The sequence below is a fragment of the Coregonus clupeaformis genome, chromosome 33 (assembly GCF_020615455.1).
Source record: "Coregonus clupeaformis isolate EN_2021a chromosome 33, ASM2061545v1, whole genome shotgun sequence".
In the NCBI taxonomy this organism is placed as follows: Eukaryota; Metazoa; Chordata; class Actinopteri; order Salmoniformes; family Salmonidae; genus Coregonus; species Coregonus clupeaformis.
In genome coordinates, this window is record NC_059224.1 from 18513774 (window position 1) to 18528910 (window position 15137).

At 40.9% G+C, this 15137-nt stretch overlaps 1 protein-coding gene across 1 annotated transcript in view; it reads right to left on the bottom strand.

Annotated features, from left to right (window-relative positions):
• Positions 1 to 540: 540 nt before the first annotated feature.
• opn8b (opsin 8, group member b) overlaps positions 541 to 15137 on the bottom strand; it is an 86559-nt gene continuing 71962 nt past the window's right edge. Inside the window, exon 4 of the mRNA XM_041860282.2 lies at positions 541 to 1661. Within this exon, the coding sequence (XP_041716216.2) occupies positions 1254 to 1661 (408 nt within the window). The 3' untranslated portion in view covers positions 541 to 1253. The remainder of the gene's footprint in view (positions 1662 to 15137) is intronic.

Below are 15137 nucleotides of genomic sequence, written 5' to 3' on the forward strand. Positions count from 1 at the left end.
TATCCAAAAGGACTTACAGTCACAGTAAAGTGGGTTTGCCAAGCTACACGGCCATGGGGATATTAAAAGGAAATATGAACAGACACCCAATTCATCCGCCACAAATTCAGATTCCGTCCGACCTCAACGATGACTTTTCAACCCCCTTAATGGCTGGCAGGTGACCTTTGAGGCTGGGCTGGGATCCACCCTGAGCACTAGAAGCATCCGTTTCTCCATCCTCTCCTCTCCTCTCCTCATGGGATCAGTCCTGAGCACAGAAGCCTCTGGCTGCGTCTGAAATGGCACCCTACACTCTTAGAAAAAAGGTGCTATCTAGAACCTAAAACAGTTCTTAGGCTGTCCCCATAGAAGAACCCTTTGAATAAACCTTTTTGGTTGCAGGTAGAAGCCTTTTGGTTCCATGTAGAACCCTTTCCACAGAGGGTTCTGCATGGAATCCAAAATGCTTCTACTTGGAACCAAAAAGGGTTTGCCTTTGGGGACAGCCGAAGAAGCCTTTTGGAGCCCTTTTTTCTAAGAGTGTATTCCCTCTTTAGTGCAGGGCCCATATGGCTCTACATAGGGGATAGGGTGGACCCAGCCTAAGTGTCTCCATCCATCCTCTCCTCCATGGGAATACGGTCACTTCCTTCCTCTGCATTGATCAATGACAGCTGTGTTTCTCTAAAGAAAACAGCCCACCTACTGTACGCTCCGTCCATTCAAACCTTATACTGTCTATGATTCCCTATTGGCTATACTGTAGTATATTGTCAATCCTCTTCACCTTGGCAGCCAATTGGCTTGGGAACCAATCCAGAAATCCTCTCATTGGTTGCCATTTTTCACTTACATCAATGAAGTTAAAGATACAGTAGTGCAAACACGCCCTCTTTAATTGAACCTTCAATAGAGGATTTTATATTACCATGCAAATTATGTTGCACACACCAGTTGTGCTTATTAAAGTATAATTTATGTCTTTATGTAAAATATATTTTCATGCCAACAGCAATTGATTCAGGCTTATAACAATAAAATCATAGATATTGGTCTTAGCTCGTTGATGGCACAGCCGTTTAAAATTATATACTATATGATGTACTTTCTCATGACAATCTATCAATCCTCATCCAGTCAGGGTCTAAATGACCATAAAAATTCACCATTGTCTCTAAAAGATTTAGTCAATTCAGCTACCTGTGAAACCTCATCTCATCACCGACGCTCACGGATATTGGGCGATCGCCCCCCCCCCTCCCTAGGCCTTCCTATTGGCTGTCGGAGGAGTTTAACCTGGTCTCCATCTCCCGGCTCTTCCCAGTGGACAACTTATCCTCAGTGGTCCTCCCAACCACCGTGGCCACCACCTTCTCCTCCTTCTCTGTCCGGCTGCCGTCACACACCAGGTAGATGTCGTTGTCCGTGATGTTGTTCCTGGTGCTGGAGGCGCGGCATGCATTGGATCTACCACACAGCTGCTTCACCTCCTGCTTGAAGGTCTTGCTGAAGATATAGTAGATCAGGGGGTTGTAAAAAGTGGAGGACTTGGCGAACAGGCAGGGCAGCATGGCCACCTCTGGGGTGATGAACTCACTGCCCCTGATGACAGACACCAGGCTCACCATACCATATGGAGCCCATGATAAGATGAAGCCCAGGCTGATCAGGACCGCTATCTGTAAGATAAAGGAAACACTGTGAGAATGGGCAGGCAGAGAAAACTATCTGAGACAGAGGGCAGAAAGAAAACCAGCTAAATATACTTTGAAGACCATGCAGTTGAAACGTTGTTGAATCCATATCTTCAGTTAAAATCAGATTTGGACACTGCCTGAAACAGGATCTTGAACGCTGGGATTTACTTTCTCTTTCTTTGGGCGGAAGAATTAACACTGTTAAAATGAATGTATTACCTATGTTTTTATACTTATTTCATTGTATTCCTATCTTTCTGACAAAATATTTTTTTATCTCCATAGATAAACTGATATCTGCTTTTATCTGGCACAAGAAAGAAAAACCCTTGGATACGTAAGAGCGTATTGCAGAGATCTCGCCCCCAGGGTGGCCTAGCACTTCCGAACGTTCAATATTATTACTGGGCAGCTAATACAGTGCCTTGCAAAAGTATTCATCCCCCTTGGCGTTTTTCCTATTTTATTGCATTACAACCTGTCATTTAAATTGATTTTTATTTGGATTTCATGTAATGGACATACACAAAATAGTCAAAATTGGTGAAGTGAAATGAAAAAAAACTTGTTTCAAAAAAGTATAAAAAAATAAATAACGGAAAAGTGGTGCGTGCATATGTATTCACCCCCTTTGCTATGAAGCCCCTAAATAAGATCTGGTGCAACCAATTACCTTCAGAAGTCATATAATTAGTTAAATAAAGTCCACCTGTGTGTAATCTAAGTGTCACATGATCTCAGTATATATACACCTGTTCTGCAACACCACTAAGCAAGGGGCAACACCAAGCAAGCGGCACCATGAAGACCAAGGAGCTCTCCAAACAGGTCAGGGACAAAGTTGTGGAGAAGTACAGATCAGGGTTGGGTTATAAAAAAATATCAGAAACTTTGAACATCCCACAGAGCACCATTAAATCCATTATTAAAAAATTGAAAGAGTATGGTACCACAACAAACCTGCCAAGAGAGGGCCGCCAACGAAAACAAACGGACCAGGCAAGGAGGGCACTAATCAGAGAGGCAACAAAGAGACCAAAGATAACCCTGAAGGTGCTGCAAAGCTCCACAGCGGAGATTGGAGTATCTGTCCATAGGACCACTTTAAGCCATACACTCCACAGAGATGGGCTTTACGGAAGAGTGGCCAGAAAAAAGCCATTGCTTAAAGAAAAAAATAAGCAAACACGTTTGGTGTTCGCCAAAAGGCATGTGGGAGACTCCCCAAACATATGGATGAAGGTACTCTGGTCAGATGAGACGAAAATTGAGCTTGTTGGCCATCAAGGAAAACGCTATGTCTGGCGCAAACCCAACACCTCTCATCACCCTGAGAACACCATCCCCACAGTGAAGCATGGTGGTGGCAGCATCATGCTGTTGGGATGTTTTTCCATCGGCAGGGACTGGGAAACTGGTCAGAATTGAAGGAATGATGGATGGCGCTAAATACAGGGCAATTCTTGAGGGAAACCTGTTTCAGTCTTCCAGAGATTTGAGACTGGGACGGCGGTTCACCTTCCAGCAGTACTGCTAAAGCAACACTTGAGTGGTTTAAGGGGAAACATTTAAATGACTTGGAATGGCCTCAATCCAATTGAGAATCTGTGGTATGACTTAAAGATTGCTGTACACCAGCGGAACCCATCCAAATTGAAGGAGCGGGAGCAGTTTTGCCTTGAAGAATGGGCAAAAATCCCAGTGGCTAGAAGTGCCAAGCTTATAGAGACATACCCCAAGAGACTTGCAGCTGTAATTGCTGCAAAGGTGGCTCTACAAAGTATTGACTTTGGATGGGTGAATAGTTATGCACGCTCAAGTTTTCTGTTTTTTTGTCTTATTTCTTGTTTGTTTCAAAATAAAAAATATTTTGTATCTTCAAAGTGGTAGGCATGTTGTGTAAATCAAATGAAACAAACCCCCCAAAAATCCATTTTAATTCCAGGTTGTAAGGCAACAAAATAGGAAAAGTGCCAAGCGGGGTGAAAACTTTCGCAAGCCACTGTATAAGATTCGTTCTATATTGGATGACATAAATCCCAGATATTACAGGCCCGAAATGGTTGACCTTGGAGATTTCATCCTGTGGCCCCAGGTGATCGTTTGGTCTCAGTGAATTTTCAACTTCTGCCACGTTATTAAAGAACCATACATTCTCTCCATCATTATTAGACCGGGCGTTTCATATCTGGTCTGGAAAAGGGATCTCCTCACTGAACAACTTGTACATTGATATGGATTTTGCATCTTTTGAACAGTTAGTACAAAAGTTCAATATTCCTAGATCCCATTTCTTTAGATACCTACAATTGCGTAGTTTTGTATCTTCTTACATCAACGGGGTCATAAGTTTGATCTATACGTTATTACAGTTTTTTACGATTGTTTACACACTAAAATTAAAATTTCCACACAATTAGCAAAATTGTACTCCAATGAGCAAAACACCTCCACAGATTTGCACAACATTACACACAATGTCCGCCTCACCCTTTTTGCAAAACATTACACACAGTGATTTGTAAAACTCTACACACATTTTCACACCTTAGACACAGATAAGGATCGTGAGGTTACTTCCTTGTAATTACAAAGCACCGGATTGCCAATTACCACACTAATGAACAAATTTGATAAACACATCTACCAGGTGTGGAAGCACACATGTGCTAATTTGAAAACGCAGCACTCAGGTGTGCTATAAAAGGCAGCAGGTGAGTTCACCTGTCTTCAACAAAAATGGAAGGAGTTAGAAGAAGAAGAAGAGTGAGAATGAGAGGGGGAGCTCAAAGAGGAGATGAAGGCGGTAGAGGAAGAGGAGAAGGAGGTAGAGGAAGAGGCATAGGTAGAGGAGAAGAAGGTAGAGGAAGAGAAGGAGGTAGAGGAAGACACCTAGGTAGAGGAAGAGGTAGAGAAGGACTTGAAGAGTTGATAGAACCTGAACAAAGAAGACGAGGACCAAATTTGACTCGAGAAATCCGTGCAACACTTATTGACCATGTTATCAACCATGGACTGACACTGATGGAAGCTGGACAAAGAGTTCAACCAAATCTCAGCAGAAATACTGTTGCGTCAGTAATTCGGACATTTCATTGAGAAAACAGGTAAGCTAACCACACAGTATACATTGAAACTGAAGCTTGTATAATCAATATTGTTTACTGTGACATTTGACAGTAGGCTGCATATATATATATATATATATTTCTTTATTTTTATCTTATTTTGTTTTTACATAGGATTGAGGGTCGAGGACACCAAGGTGGAAGGGGCCCTATGTTTAGTCGTGCACAAGAGGCCGCCATTGTGAACATGGTTTTGGCCAATAATTGTATCAGGCTACGAGAAATCCAAGCCAATATCATCAATGATGACAATATTTTCAATAACATCCAACGAGTCTCTCTGTCAACATTAGGTCGAATCCTAAAGAAAAATCAAATATACATGAAGCAACTGTATCGGGTACCATTTGACAGAAATTCAGAGAGAGTGAAACATCTGCGCAATGAGTATGTGGAGGTATGCATTGTTCATCTGACTATGGTGTGGTATCATGCACTGCTCATAATGTTCTGTCACAAAAAAAATACTGTGCTATAGATATTGAATAGCATCCTATTTTCTTTAATGTGTTTCCGAGAGTCTTGCAAATGGATGCTGCTGAAATTCAACATGAATTTATATATGTGGATGAGGCTGGATTTAACCTTGCAAAAACAAGAAGAAGAGGGAGAAATGTAATTGGGCACAGGGCAATCACCAATGTGCCAGGGCAGCGAGGGGGTAACATCACCCTTTGCGCTGCTATCACACAAAATGGGGTCCTCCACCACCATGCAAATCTGGGACCCTATAATGCAAATCTGATACTTGCATTTCTTGACCGATTGCATGAGATTGTCACAGCATTACACCAAGTGGACCAGATGCGGTACATTGTCGTTTGGGACAATGTCTCATTTCATCGGGCTGCTCTAGTCCAGAACTGGTTCCATGATCACCCTGATTTTGAAGTTGTATACCTTCCCCCATACTCCCCCTTCCTGAATCCTATAGAATAATTTTTTTCAGCGTGGCGGTGGAAGGTATATGACCTGCGGCCTTATGACCGTTTGCCCCTCATTCAGGCCATGGAACAGGCATGTGATCTTATTGAAGCAGCTTCAGTGCAGGGGTGGATTCGTCACACAAGGCAATTCTTCCAACGGTGCCTTGCCAATGAAGACATAGCCTGTGATGTGGATGAAATGTTATGGCCTGATCCAGCCAGACGGAGAGACGGATAGTTACAGTATTCTTGTTGCTTTTACAGTAGTTTTCTTTCATTTCTGTTTACTTTTACTTTACTTTTCTTCAGAGTCAAAGTGTATGTACTGTAATTCATGCAGTAATTTTTATTTGTCTACGGATTTTATTTGTTTACAGTAATTGATATCATTGTTGGTTGATTACTGTAACTGATTATGGTAAGAAATACTGTAAGTATTGAAATAAATACTTGAAATATTCAGTCTGCAGCATCAAGTGTTGTGCAGTGCTAGGTAAGGTTATAGTAGGCCTACAGTATTTGTCTACATTCTCCTTATATCTCAAAACAAATCATGAATAATGTTGTGAGTTTCTCACTATTTTTTGTCACCTAAATTATCTCTCACATACAGTAAGAATGTCTGGCCAAAAATCTTTTTTTTATTTTTTTACAAATGTGTTTTTTATTTATCACAGCAGTGTGAAACTGGCTGCAATAGTGTATGATCATTGATGACTGTGTTGGTTAAATGAAAACAAATAGCATTTTCACAAATATGTGTATATGTTTTGACTGAAGTGTGTATGTTTTGACTGAAGTGTGTCATTTTGCAAACAATCTAGGAATTTTGCTAATTGATTGTGGTGTTTGGATAATTGTGATTATATTTTGACAAAAAGAACTCTGTTTTCAAAATCGCGTGTAAACAATTGAAAAAAACTGTAAACTAGAACAATCTCTCGTAAGAACCAATGGGAAGGGGATTTAGATTAACAACTTTCAGATGAAATTTGTACTCTTCAGAGAATACATTCTTCATCTATATGTCTAAGACATGCTGTAATTCAATTTAAAGGCCAAATTATCCAAGATTAGACCAGAAATAGATCCCACTTGTGACCGATGTAAGCAGGCTCCTGCTACTTTATTGCACACGTTTTGGACATGCCCGAAATTGACAGATTTCTGGATATCAATTTTCTTGACATTTTCTAAGATACTGGAGAGACCTATAAAACCTTCTGCATTTATTTCATTATTCAGAGTGGCACCACAGGAGGGTCCTCTAAACAGCTCTATGGGCAACATGCTGGCATTTCCTACTCTTCTAGCTAGACATCTTATACTATTTAAGTGGAAGGATCGATTTCCTCCTACGTTTAGCCATTGGATAAAGGAAGTTAAGCAACATCTCAAGCTAGAGAAAATACGCTACTCCGTTAAGGGATCTGCAATTACATTTTATAATATCTGCCAAATTTTCCTATCCTTTGTAGAAGACATGTACCTAGCTAATTTCCCGACTCCATAAACCAACCCAAATTAGAATCTGTATAACTATTTTTACTATTTTTTACATTTAGTTTTATAATCTATTTTTTTTGTTTTACTATTTGATTATATTACTCATTTTATATCATGCCTGCTTTAAGTCTGGTATTGGGGTGGGGCTATGTTGGAGCATGGGGGGGTTGGGGTGGGTTTGATTTGATTTGGTGCTTTGCCCTCTACCTGTTCTGTCTCTGTTATCTGTATAATCATTAAAAAATGCCACACAAAAAAAACGTTACTAAAAAATATTCTACAAAAATCTAAAAGAAAAAAGAAAAAATGATTTAGAAGCAGCAAGAAGTGGGCTGTTAGTTCTTCTCCTTTTGAAAGAGAATATCACACATTTCTCAACGTCTAAGCAGTGGAGCTGGAGGCAGAATAATTTATACAATACATTGATTAATTAACACACAAGAGAAAATAAATTCAGGGAATCTGAAAAGTCAGAAAGGTCAGGCAGATGGATTATTATGAGCACAATAGCTGGCAGTGGCGCGAAAGGGCTGGGTTTTGATGAATAAACAAGTTGTAGGTGTGATGAGGGCTTGGTCACTCACTGGCCAATCAAGGCATTCCATGGCTTAGTACTGCATGCGTTTGTCTCAAGTTCTGTAGGTTATTGACGGTCTTTGCATTGTCATCAACTCCAATTCAGCTGGGGGCATGGAATATTCTTGTCCTAGTCCATTGTGGATTGATCCTACAGTTTATTAAATAGCATAGGCTACAGTAACAAGTGATAGCAACAAACTTTCAAAGTTCTTGAAATTTTCCGGATTGACTGACCTTCATGTCTTAAAGTAATGATGGACTGTCGTTTCTCTTTGCTTAATATGGACATGGTCTTTTACCAAATAGGGCTATCTTCTGTATACCACCCCTACCTTGTCACAACACAACTGATTGGCTCAAACGCATTAAGAAGGAAAGAAATTCCACAAATTAACTTTTAAGAAGGCACACCTGTTAATTGAAATTCATCCCAGGTGAAGCTGGTTGAGAGAATGCCAAGAGTATGCAAAGCTGTCATCAAGGCAAAGGGTGGCTACTTTGAAGAATCTTAAATATATTTTGATTTGTTTAACACTTTTTTGGTTACTACATGATTCCATATGTGTTATTTCATAGTTTTGATGTCTTCACTATTATTCTACAATGTAGAAAATAGTAAAAATAAAGAAAAACCCCTGAGTAGGTGTGTCCAAACTTTTGACTGGTACTGTATATAAAAAAAATGAAATATACAACAATAGACAATATAATTATAATATTACATCAGAGTTTAAATGTCCCCTTGGTCCTACAGTATCTGACATCTTAAGAGTCTGAATATTTTAATGTTCACATTAATGGTTTGCTTTAGCCACTTTTTCAGGTTTGCCTTGAAGCTAGCAAAGGTACTGCACTCTGTCAGACTGGTTGGCAGAGTGTTCCATAATCCAGACGCTCTAACTGAAAAAGCAGTCTGGCCAAATTTGGTGGACCTAAACTGAGTTGAGCAGTCCCCTCTGGTTGGAGCGCTTGTGGTTATTGTCCTGCTGAAAGGTGAAGCAGGTTTTCCTCTAGGATTTTGTCTGTGCTTAGCACTATCCCGTTTCTTTTCATCCTGAAAAACTCCAGAGTGTGTCAAGCATACCCATACCATGATGCAGCCACCACCATGCTTGAAAATAAGGAGGCAGTTACTCAGTGATGTGTTGTGTTGGATTTACCCAAAACATAAGGCCTTGCATTTAGGCCAAAAAGTGTATTCTATTGCTGTTCATGTTTTCTTTTTTTTTTGTATTACTTTAGTGCCTTGTTGCATACATGTGCATGTTTTGGAATATTTTTTGTTGTTAATCCATCCTCAGTTTTCTCCAGGGGTTGGAACCGGTTCAGGGAACAGAACCAAAAACCGGGAACGAAAGTGATCAATACAGTTCCGGAACAAAACCGTTATTTTAAAAGCATGTGAACCGGTTAATAACGTTCTTTTACATTCCAGGCATTTTTTTTCAGTCGCACAAAAAACGCAAAAAAGCGCCTATGCAAAGCCCTCCATCTTTTCCCAGTGTCTGCCTGCCTGCCAGCTGAAAATCTTTGCCACTGTGTGTGCGTGTAGGCTGCCTGCCCCTCCCCCTCTGAAGCGTAATCTACTACTGACGTTACAAGCGTGAAATTAGGGAGAGAGATTTTTAATTAGAGAAGAATGGATTCACTTTTTCAATGCTAGTTAAGGATACTATAGTTATTACGTTTCAAATTAGACTTATTAGCTACAAAAAGGTATGACGTGTTTTTATTTTAATTCTGGTGCCGCTCTGCACACACAAGCTTGTTAGCTAGCTAGCTAGCTAGCTAGTGTTCCAACGTTAAACCAACTCTGTGAAGTTCAAAGACATTCAAAGTTCCTTCATAGAAGCCGGTCCTCCGTAGGTATAATTCTGTGGGCCTAATTCAGATAATGCATGTCATAACAACAAGATGCCCAGCGTTTCAAAGCAAGCCTTCTCCTCCACCCTCTCTCGTTCCCTCCCCACCCGCAAAATTTCAGTCGCATCTCACGCCCTATACTTGCATGTAAACAACTATAGCTTTTGCCTGCTCCTTAGCAAGCTGCTCTATCTGCAGTGATTGGTGAAGTAATTTAATGTCAAGCTAAATGTAAAAAAAAAAATCAAAGGTTTAAAAAGGAACAGAAAGGAATGATATAAACCGTGACGTTTCTTGGGTTCGAACCGGTTCAGAACTTTATTTTGGTGGTCGGACAGTGGAACAGAACAAAAAAAATAATGGTTCTGTTCAGAACAAAACGATTGGTAAATAATTTCGGTTCCAACCACTGGTTTTCTCCCATCACAACCGTTAAACTCTGTAGCTGTTTTAAAATCACCAATGGCCTCATGGTGACATCCCTAAGCAGGTTCCTTCCTGTCCTGCAGCTCAGTTCAGAAGGACAACTGCATCTTTGATGTGTCTGGATGGTTTAATACATCCCCCACAGCATAATTATTAATTGTTACCCATCTACCAATCACTACCCTTCTTTTGAGGCTTTTGAAAAGCTCCCTGGTCTTTGTAGTTGAATCTGTGCTTGAAATTCAATACTTGACTGAGGGACCTTACAGATATTGTGTGTATTTGGGACAGATGTCAACCCCTATTATTTCACACAGAGTGAGTCCATATAACTTATATAACTTACAAAACATGACAATTAAATCTATTTCAATCCCATTTTGTAACACAACAAAATGTGAAAAAAGTTCAAGTGGGTGTAGACTTTCTATATAGTATGTTTGGAGGAGCGCGTCTTTGGTAACTGGACAAGAGGCGCTCTTTGGAAATGGGGATGGATACAAGCCGAATGGAGCACTGCAGGTAGGCCTATGTGAATTGTGAATCATGCAAAAGCATGTCAGCAAAAGCCTCAAGAGTAGATAGTTTACGCAGAAACCTTTTATGGCTAGGCTACTTGTGCACAGTCAGGATAAGAAACCCACTGGGCACAGAGGTCAGTTCCACGTCTAGTTTTGATTTACATTTGGTTGAGTTGTCAAGTAACGTCAATTCAACGTGAAATCAATAAAACATTTCACCATGTCATTGGATTTGGTTAAAAGTTGGGTTAAAAAAAGACGAAATGCTCTTACATTGATTACTTTTTGCAAATCCAATTAGTTTTCCACGTTGATTCAGTGTCATCACATAGATTTGTTTGGCTGAAATGATTTGGAAACAACGTTGATTCAACCAGTTTTTGCTCAGTTGGAAGACACCAGATACATTGCTGATGAACCAGCATTCGTTATAGTAGGGTAAGATTTTTTTAATCAAACGAAAACAAGAAATTGTTACAGGAAAATTACTTAAATGTGTCGGATTATCTAATTTGTCGTCCCATTAATGGACATATAGCCTATGGAGGGTTTTTTACACACATCCAAAAAATGAAAAGGAGCTGGCTAAAATAGTGTAATAGTCTACAGTGCCTTCGGAAAGTATTCAGACCCCTTGACTTTTTCCACATTTTGTTACGTTACAGCCTTATTCTAAAATGGATTAAAAATATACAGCGGGGAAAAAAAGTATTTAGTCAGCCACCAATTGTGCAAGTTCTCCCACTTAAAAAGATGAGAGAGGCCTGTAATTTATTTGGTCAATAACAAAAGTTTCTCAATACTTTGTTATATACCCTTTGTTGGCAATGACACAGGTCAAACGTTTTCTGTAAGTCTTCACAAGGTTTTCACACACTGTTGCTGGTATTTTGGCCCATTCCTCCATGCAGATCTCCTCTAGAGCAGTGATGTTTTGGGGCTGTCGCTGGGCAACACAGACTTTCAACTCCCTCCAAAGATTTTCTATGGGGTTGAGATCTGGAGACTGGCTAGGCCACTCCAGGACCTTGAAATGCTTCTTACGAAGCCACTCCTTCGTTGCCCGGGCAGTGTGTTTGGGATCATTGTCATGCTGAAAGACCCAGCCACGTTTCATCTTCAATGCCCTTGCTGATGGAAGGAGGTTTTCACTCAAAATCTCACGATACATGGCCCCATTCATTCTTTCCTTTACACGGATCAGTCGTCCTGGTCCCTTTGCAGAAAAACAGCCCCAAAGCATGATGTTTCCACCCCCATGCTTCACAGTAGGTATGGTGTTCTTTGGATGCAACTCAGCATTCTTTGTCCTCCAAACATGACAAGTTGAGTTTTTACCAAAAAGTTATATTTTGGTTTCATCTGACCATATGACATTCTCCCAATCCTCTTCTGGATCATCCAAATGCACTCTAGAAAACTTCAGACGGGCCTGGACATGTACTGGCTTAAGCAGGGGGACACGTCTGGCACTGCAGGATTTGAGTCCCTGGCGGCGTAGTGTGTTACTGATGGTAGGCTTTGTTACTTTGGTCCCAGCTCTCTGCAGGTCATTCACTAGGTCCCCCCGTGTGGTTCTGGGATTTTTGCTCACCGTTCTTGAGATCATTTTGACCCCACGGGGTGAGATCTTGCGTGGAGCCCCAGATTGAGGGAGATTATCAGTGGTCTTTTATGTCTTCCATTTCCTAATAATTGCTCCCACAGTTGATTTCTTCAAACCAAGCTGCTTACCAATTGCAGATTCAGTCTTCCCAGCCTGGTGCAGGTCTACAATTTTGTTTCTGGTGTCCTTTGACAGCTCTTTGGTCTTGGCCATAGTGGAGTTTGGAGTGTGACTGTTTGAGGTTGTGGACAGGTGTCTTTTATACTGATAACAAGTTCAAACAGGTGCCATTAATACAGGTAACGAGTGGAGGAAAGAGGAGCCTCTTAAATAAGAAGTTACAGGTCTGTGAGAGCCAGAAATCTTGCTTGTTTGTAGGTGACCAAATACTTATTTTCCACCATAATTTGCAAATAAATTCATTAAAAATCCTACAATGTGATTTTCTGGATTTTCTTTTCTCAATTTGTCTGTCATAGTTGACGTGTACCTATGATGAAAATTACAGGCCTCTCTCATCTTTTTAAGTGGGAGAACTTGCACAATTGGTGGCAATTGTCAGCAATCTACACACATTACCCCATAATGACAAAGCGAAAACAGGTTTTAGACATTTTTGCAAATGTATACAAAATAAAAAACATAAATACCTTATTTACACAAGTACCCAGACCCTTTGCTATGAGACTCAGAATTGAGTTCAGGTGCATTCTGTTTCCATTGATCATCCTTGATGTTTCTACAACTTGATTGGAGTCCACCTGTGGTAAATTCATTTTATTGGACATGATTTGGAAAGGCACACACATGTCTATGTAAGGTCCCACAGTTGACAGTGCATGTCAGACCAAAAACCAAAGCATGAGGTCGAAGGAATTGTCAAAAGAGCGCCGAGACAGGATTGTGTCGAGGCACAGATCTGGGGAAGGTTACCAAAAAATGTCTGCAGCATTGAAGGTCCCCAAGAACACAGTGGCCTCCATCATTCTTAAATGGAAGACGTTTGGAACCACCAAGACTCTTCCTAGAGCTGGCATCTTGGCCAAACTGAGCAATCGGGGGAGAAGGGCCTTGGTCAGGGATCAAATCAAATCAAATTTTGTTTGCCACATGTGCAGAATACAACAGGTGTACAGTCGTGGTCAAAAGTTTTGAGAATGACACAAATATTAATTTTCACAAAGTCTGCTGCCTCAGTTTTTATGATGCCAATTTGCATATACTCCAGAATGTTATGAAGAGTGATCAGATGAATTGCAATTAATTGCAAAGTCCCTCTTTGCCATGAAAATTAATTTAATCCCCAAAAAACATTTCCACTGCATTTCAGCCCTGCCACAAAAGGACCAGCTGACATCATGTCAGTGATTCTCTCGTTAACACAGGTGAGAGTGTTGACGAGGACAAGGCTGGAGATCAGTCTGTCATGCTGATTGAGTTAGAATAACAGACTGGACGCTTTAAAAGGAGGGTGGTGCTTGAAATCATTGTTCTTCCTCTGTTAACCATGGTTACCTACAAGGAAACACGTGCCGTCATCATTGCTTTGCACAAAAAGGGCTTACATTTACATTTACATTTAAGTCATTTAGCAGACGCTCTTATCCAGAGCGACTTACAGTTAGTGAGTGCATACATTATTTTTTTTATATTTTTTATATACCAGGATCTCTAGAGGCACAGCTAGCACTGCGATGCAGTGCCTTAGACCACTGCGCCACTCAGGAGACTAGAAGACTAGAGGCTTCACAGGCATGGATATTGCTGCTAGTAAGATTGCACCTAAATCAACCATTTATCGGATCATCAAGAACTTCAAGGAGAGAGGTTCAATTGTTGTGAAGAAGTCTTCTGGGCGCCCAAGAAAGTCCAGAAAGTGCCAGGACCGTCTCCTAAAGTTGATTCAGCTGTGGGATCGGGGCACCACCAGTGCAGAGCTTGCTCAGGAATGGCAGCAGGCAGGTGTGAGTGCATCTGCACGCACAGTGAGGCGAATACTTTTGGAGGATGGCCTGGTGTCAAGAAGGGCAGCGAGGAAGCCACTTCTCTCCAGGAAAAACATCAGGGACAGACTGATATTCTGCAAAAGGTACAGGGATTGGACTGCTGAGGACTGGGGTAAAGTCATTTTCTCTGATGAATCCCCTTTCCAATTGTTTGGGGCATCCGGAAAAAAGCTTGTCCGGAGAAGACAAGGTGAGCGCTACCAACAGTCCTGTGTCTTGCCAACAGTAAAGCATCCTGAGACCATTCATGTGTGGGGTTGCTTCTCAGCCAAGGGAGTGGGCTCACTCACAATTTTGCCTAAGAACACAGCCATGAATAAAGAATGGTACCAACACATCCTCCGAGAGCAACTTCTCCCAACCATCCAAGAACAGTTTGGTGACGAACAATGCCTTTTCCAGCATGATGGAGCACCTTGCCATAATGCAAAAGTGATAACTAAGTGGCTTGGGGAACAAAACATCGACATTTTGGGTCCATGGCCAGGAAACTCCCCAGACCTTAATCCTATTGAGAACTTGTGGTCAATCCTCAAGAGGCGGGTGGACAAACAAAAACCCACAAATTCTGACTAACTCCAAGCATTATTTATACAAGAATGGGCTGCCATCAGTCAGGATGTGGCCCAGAAGTTAATTGACAGCATGCCATGGTGGATTGCAGAGGTCTTGAAAAAGAAGGGTAAACACCGCAAATATTGACTCTTTGCATAAACTTCATGAAATTGTCAATAAAAGCCTTTGACACTTATGGAATGCTTGTAATTATACTTCAGTATACCATAGTAACATCTGACAAAAATATTTAAAAACACTGAAGCAGCAAACTTTGTGAAGACCAATACTTGTGTCATTCTCAAAGCTTTTGACCACGACTGTAGACCTTACAGTGACATG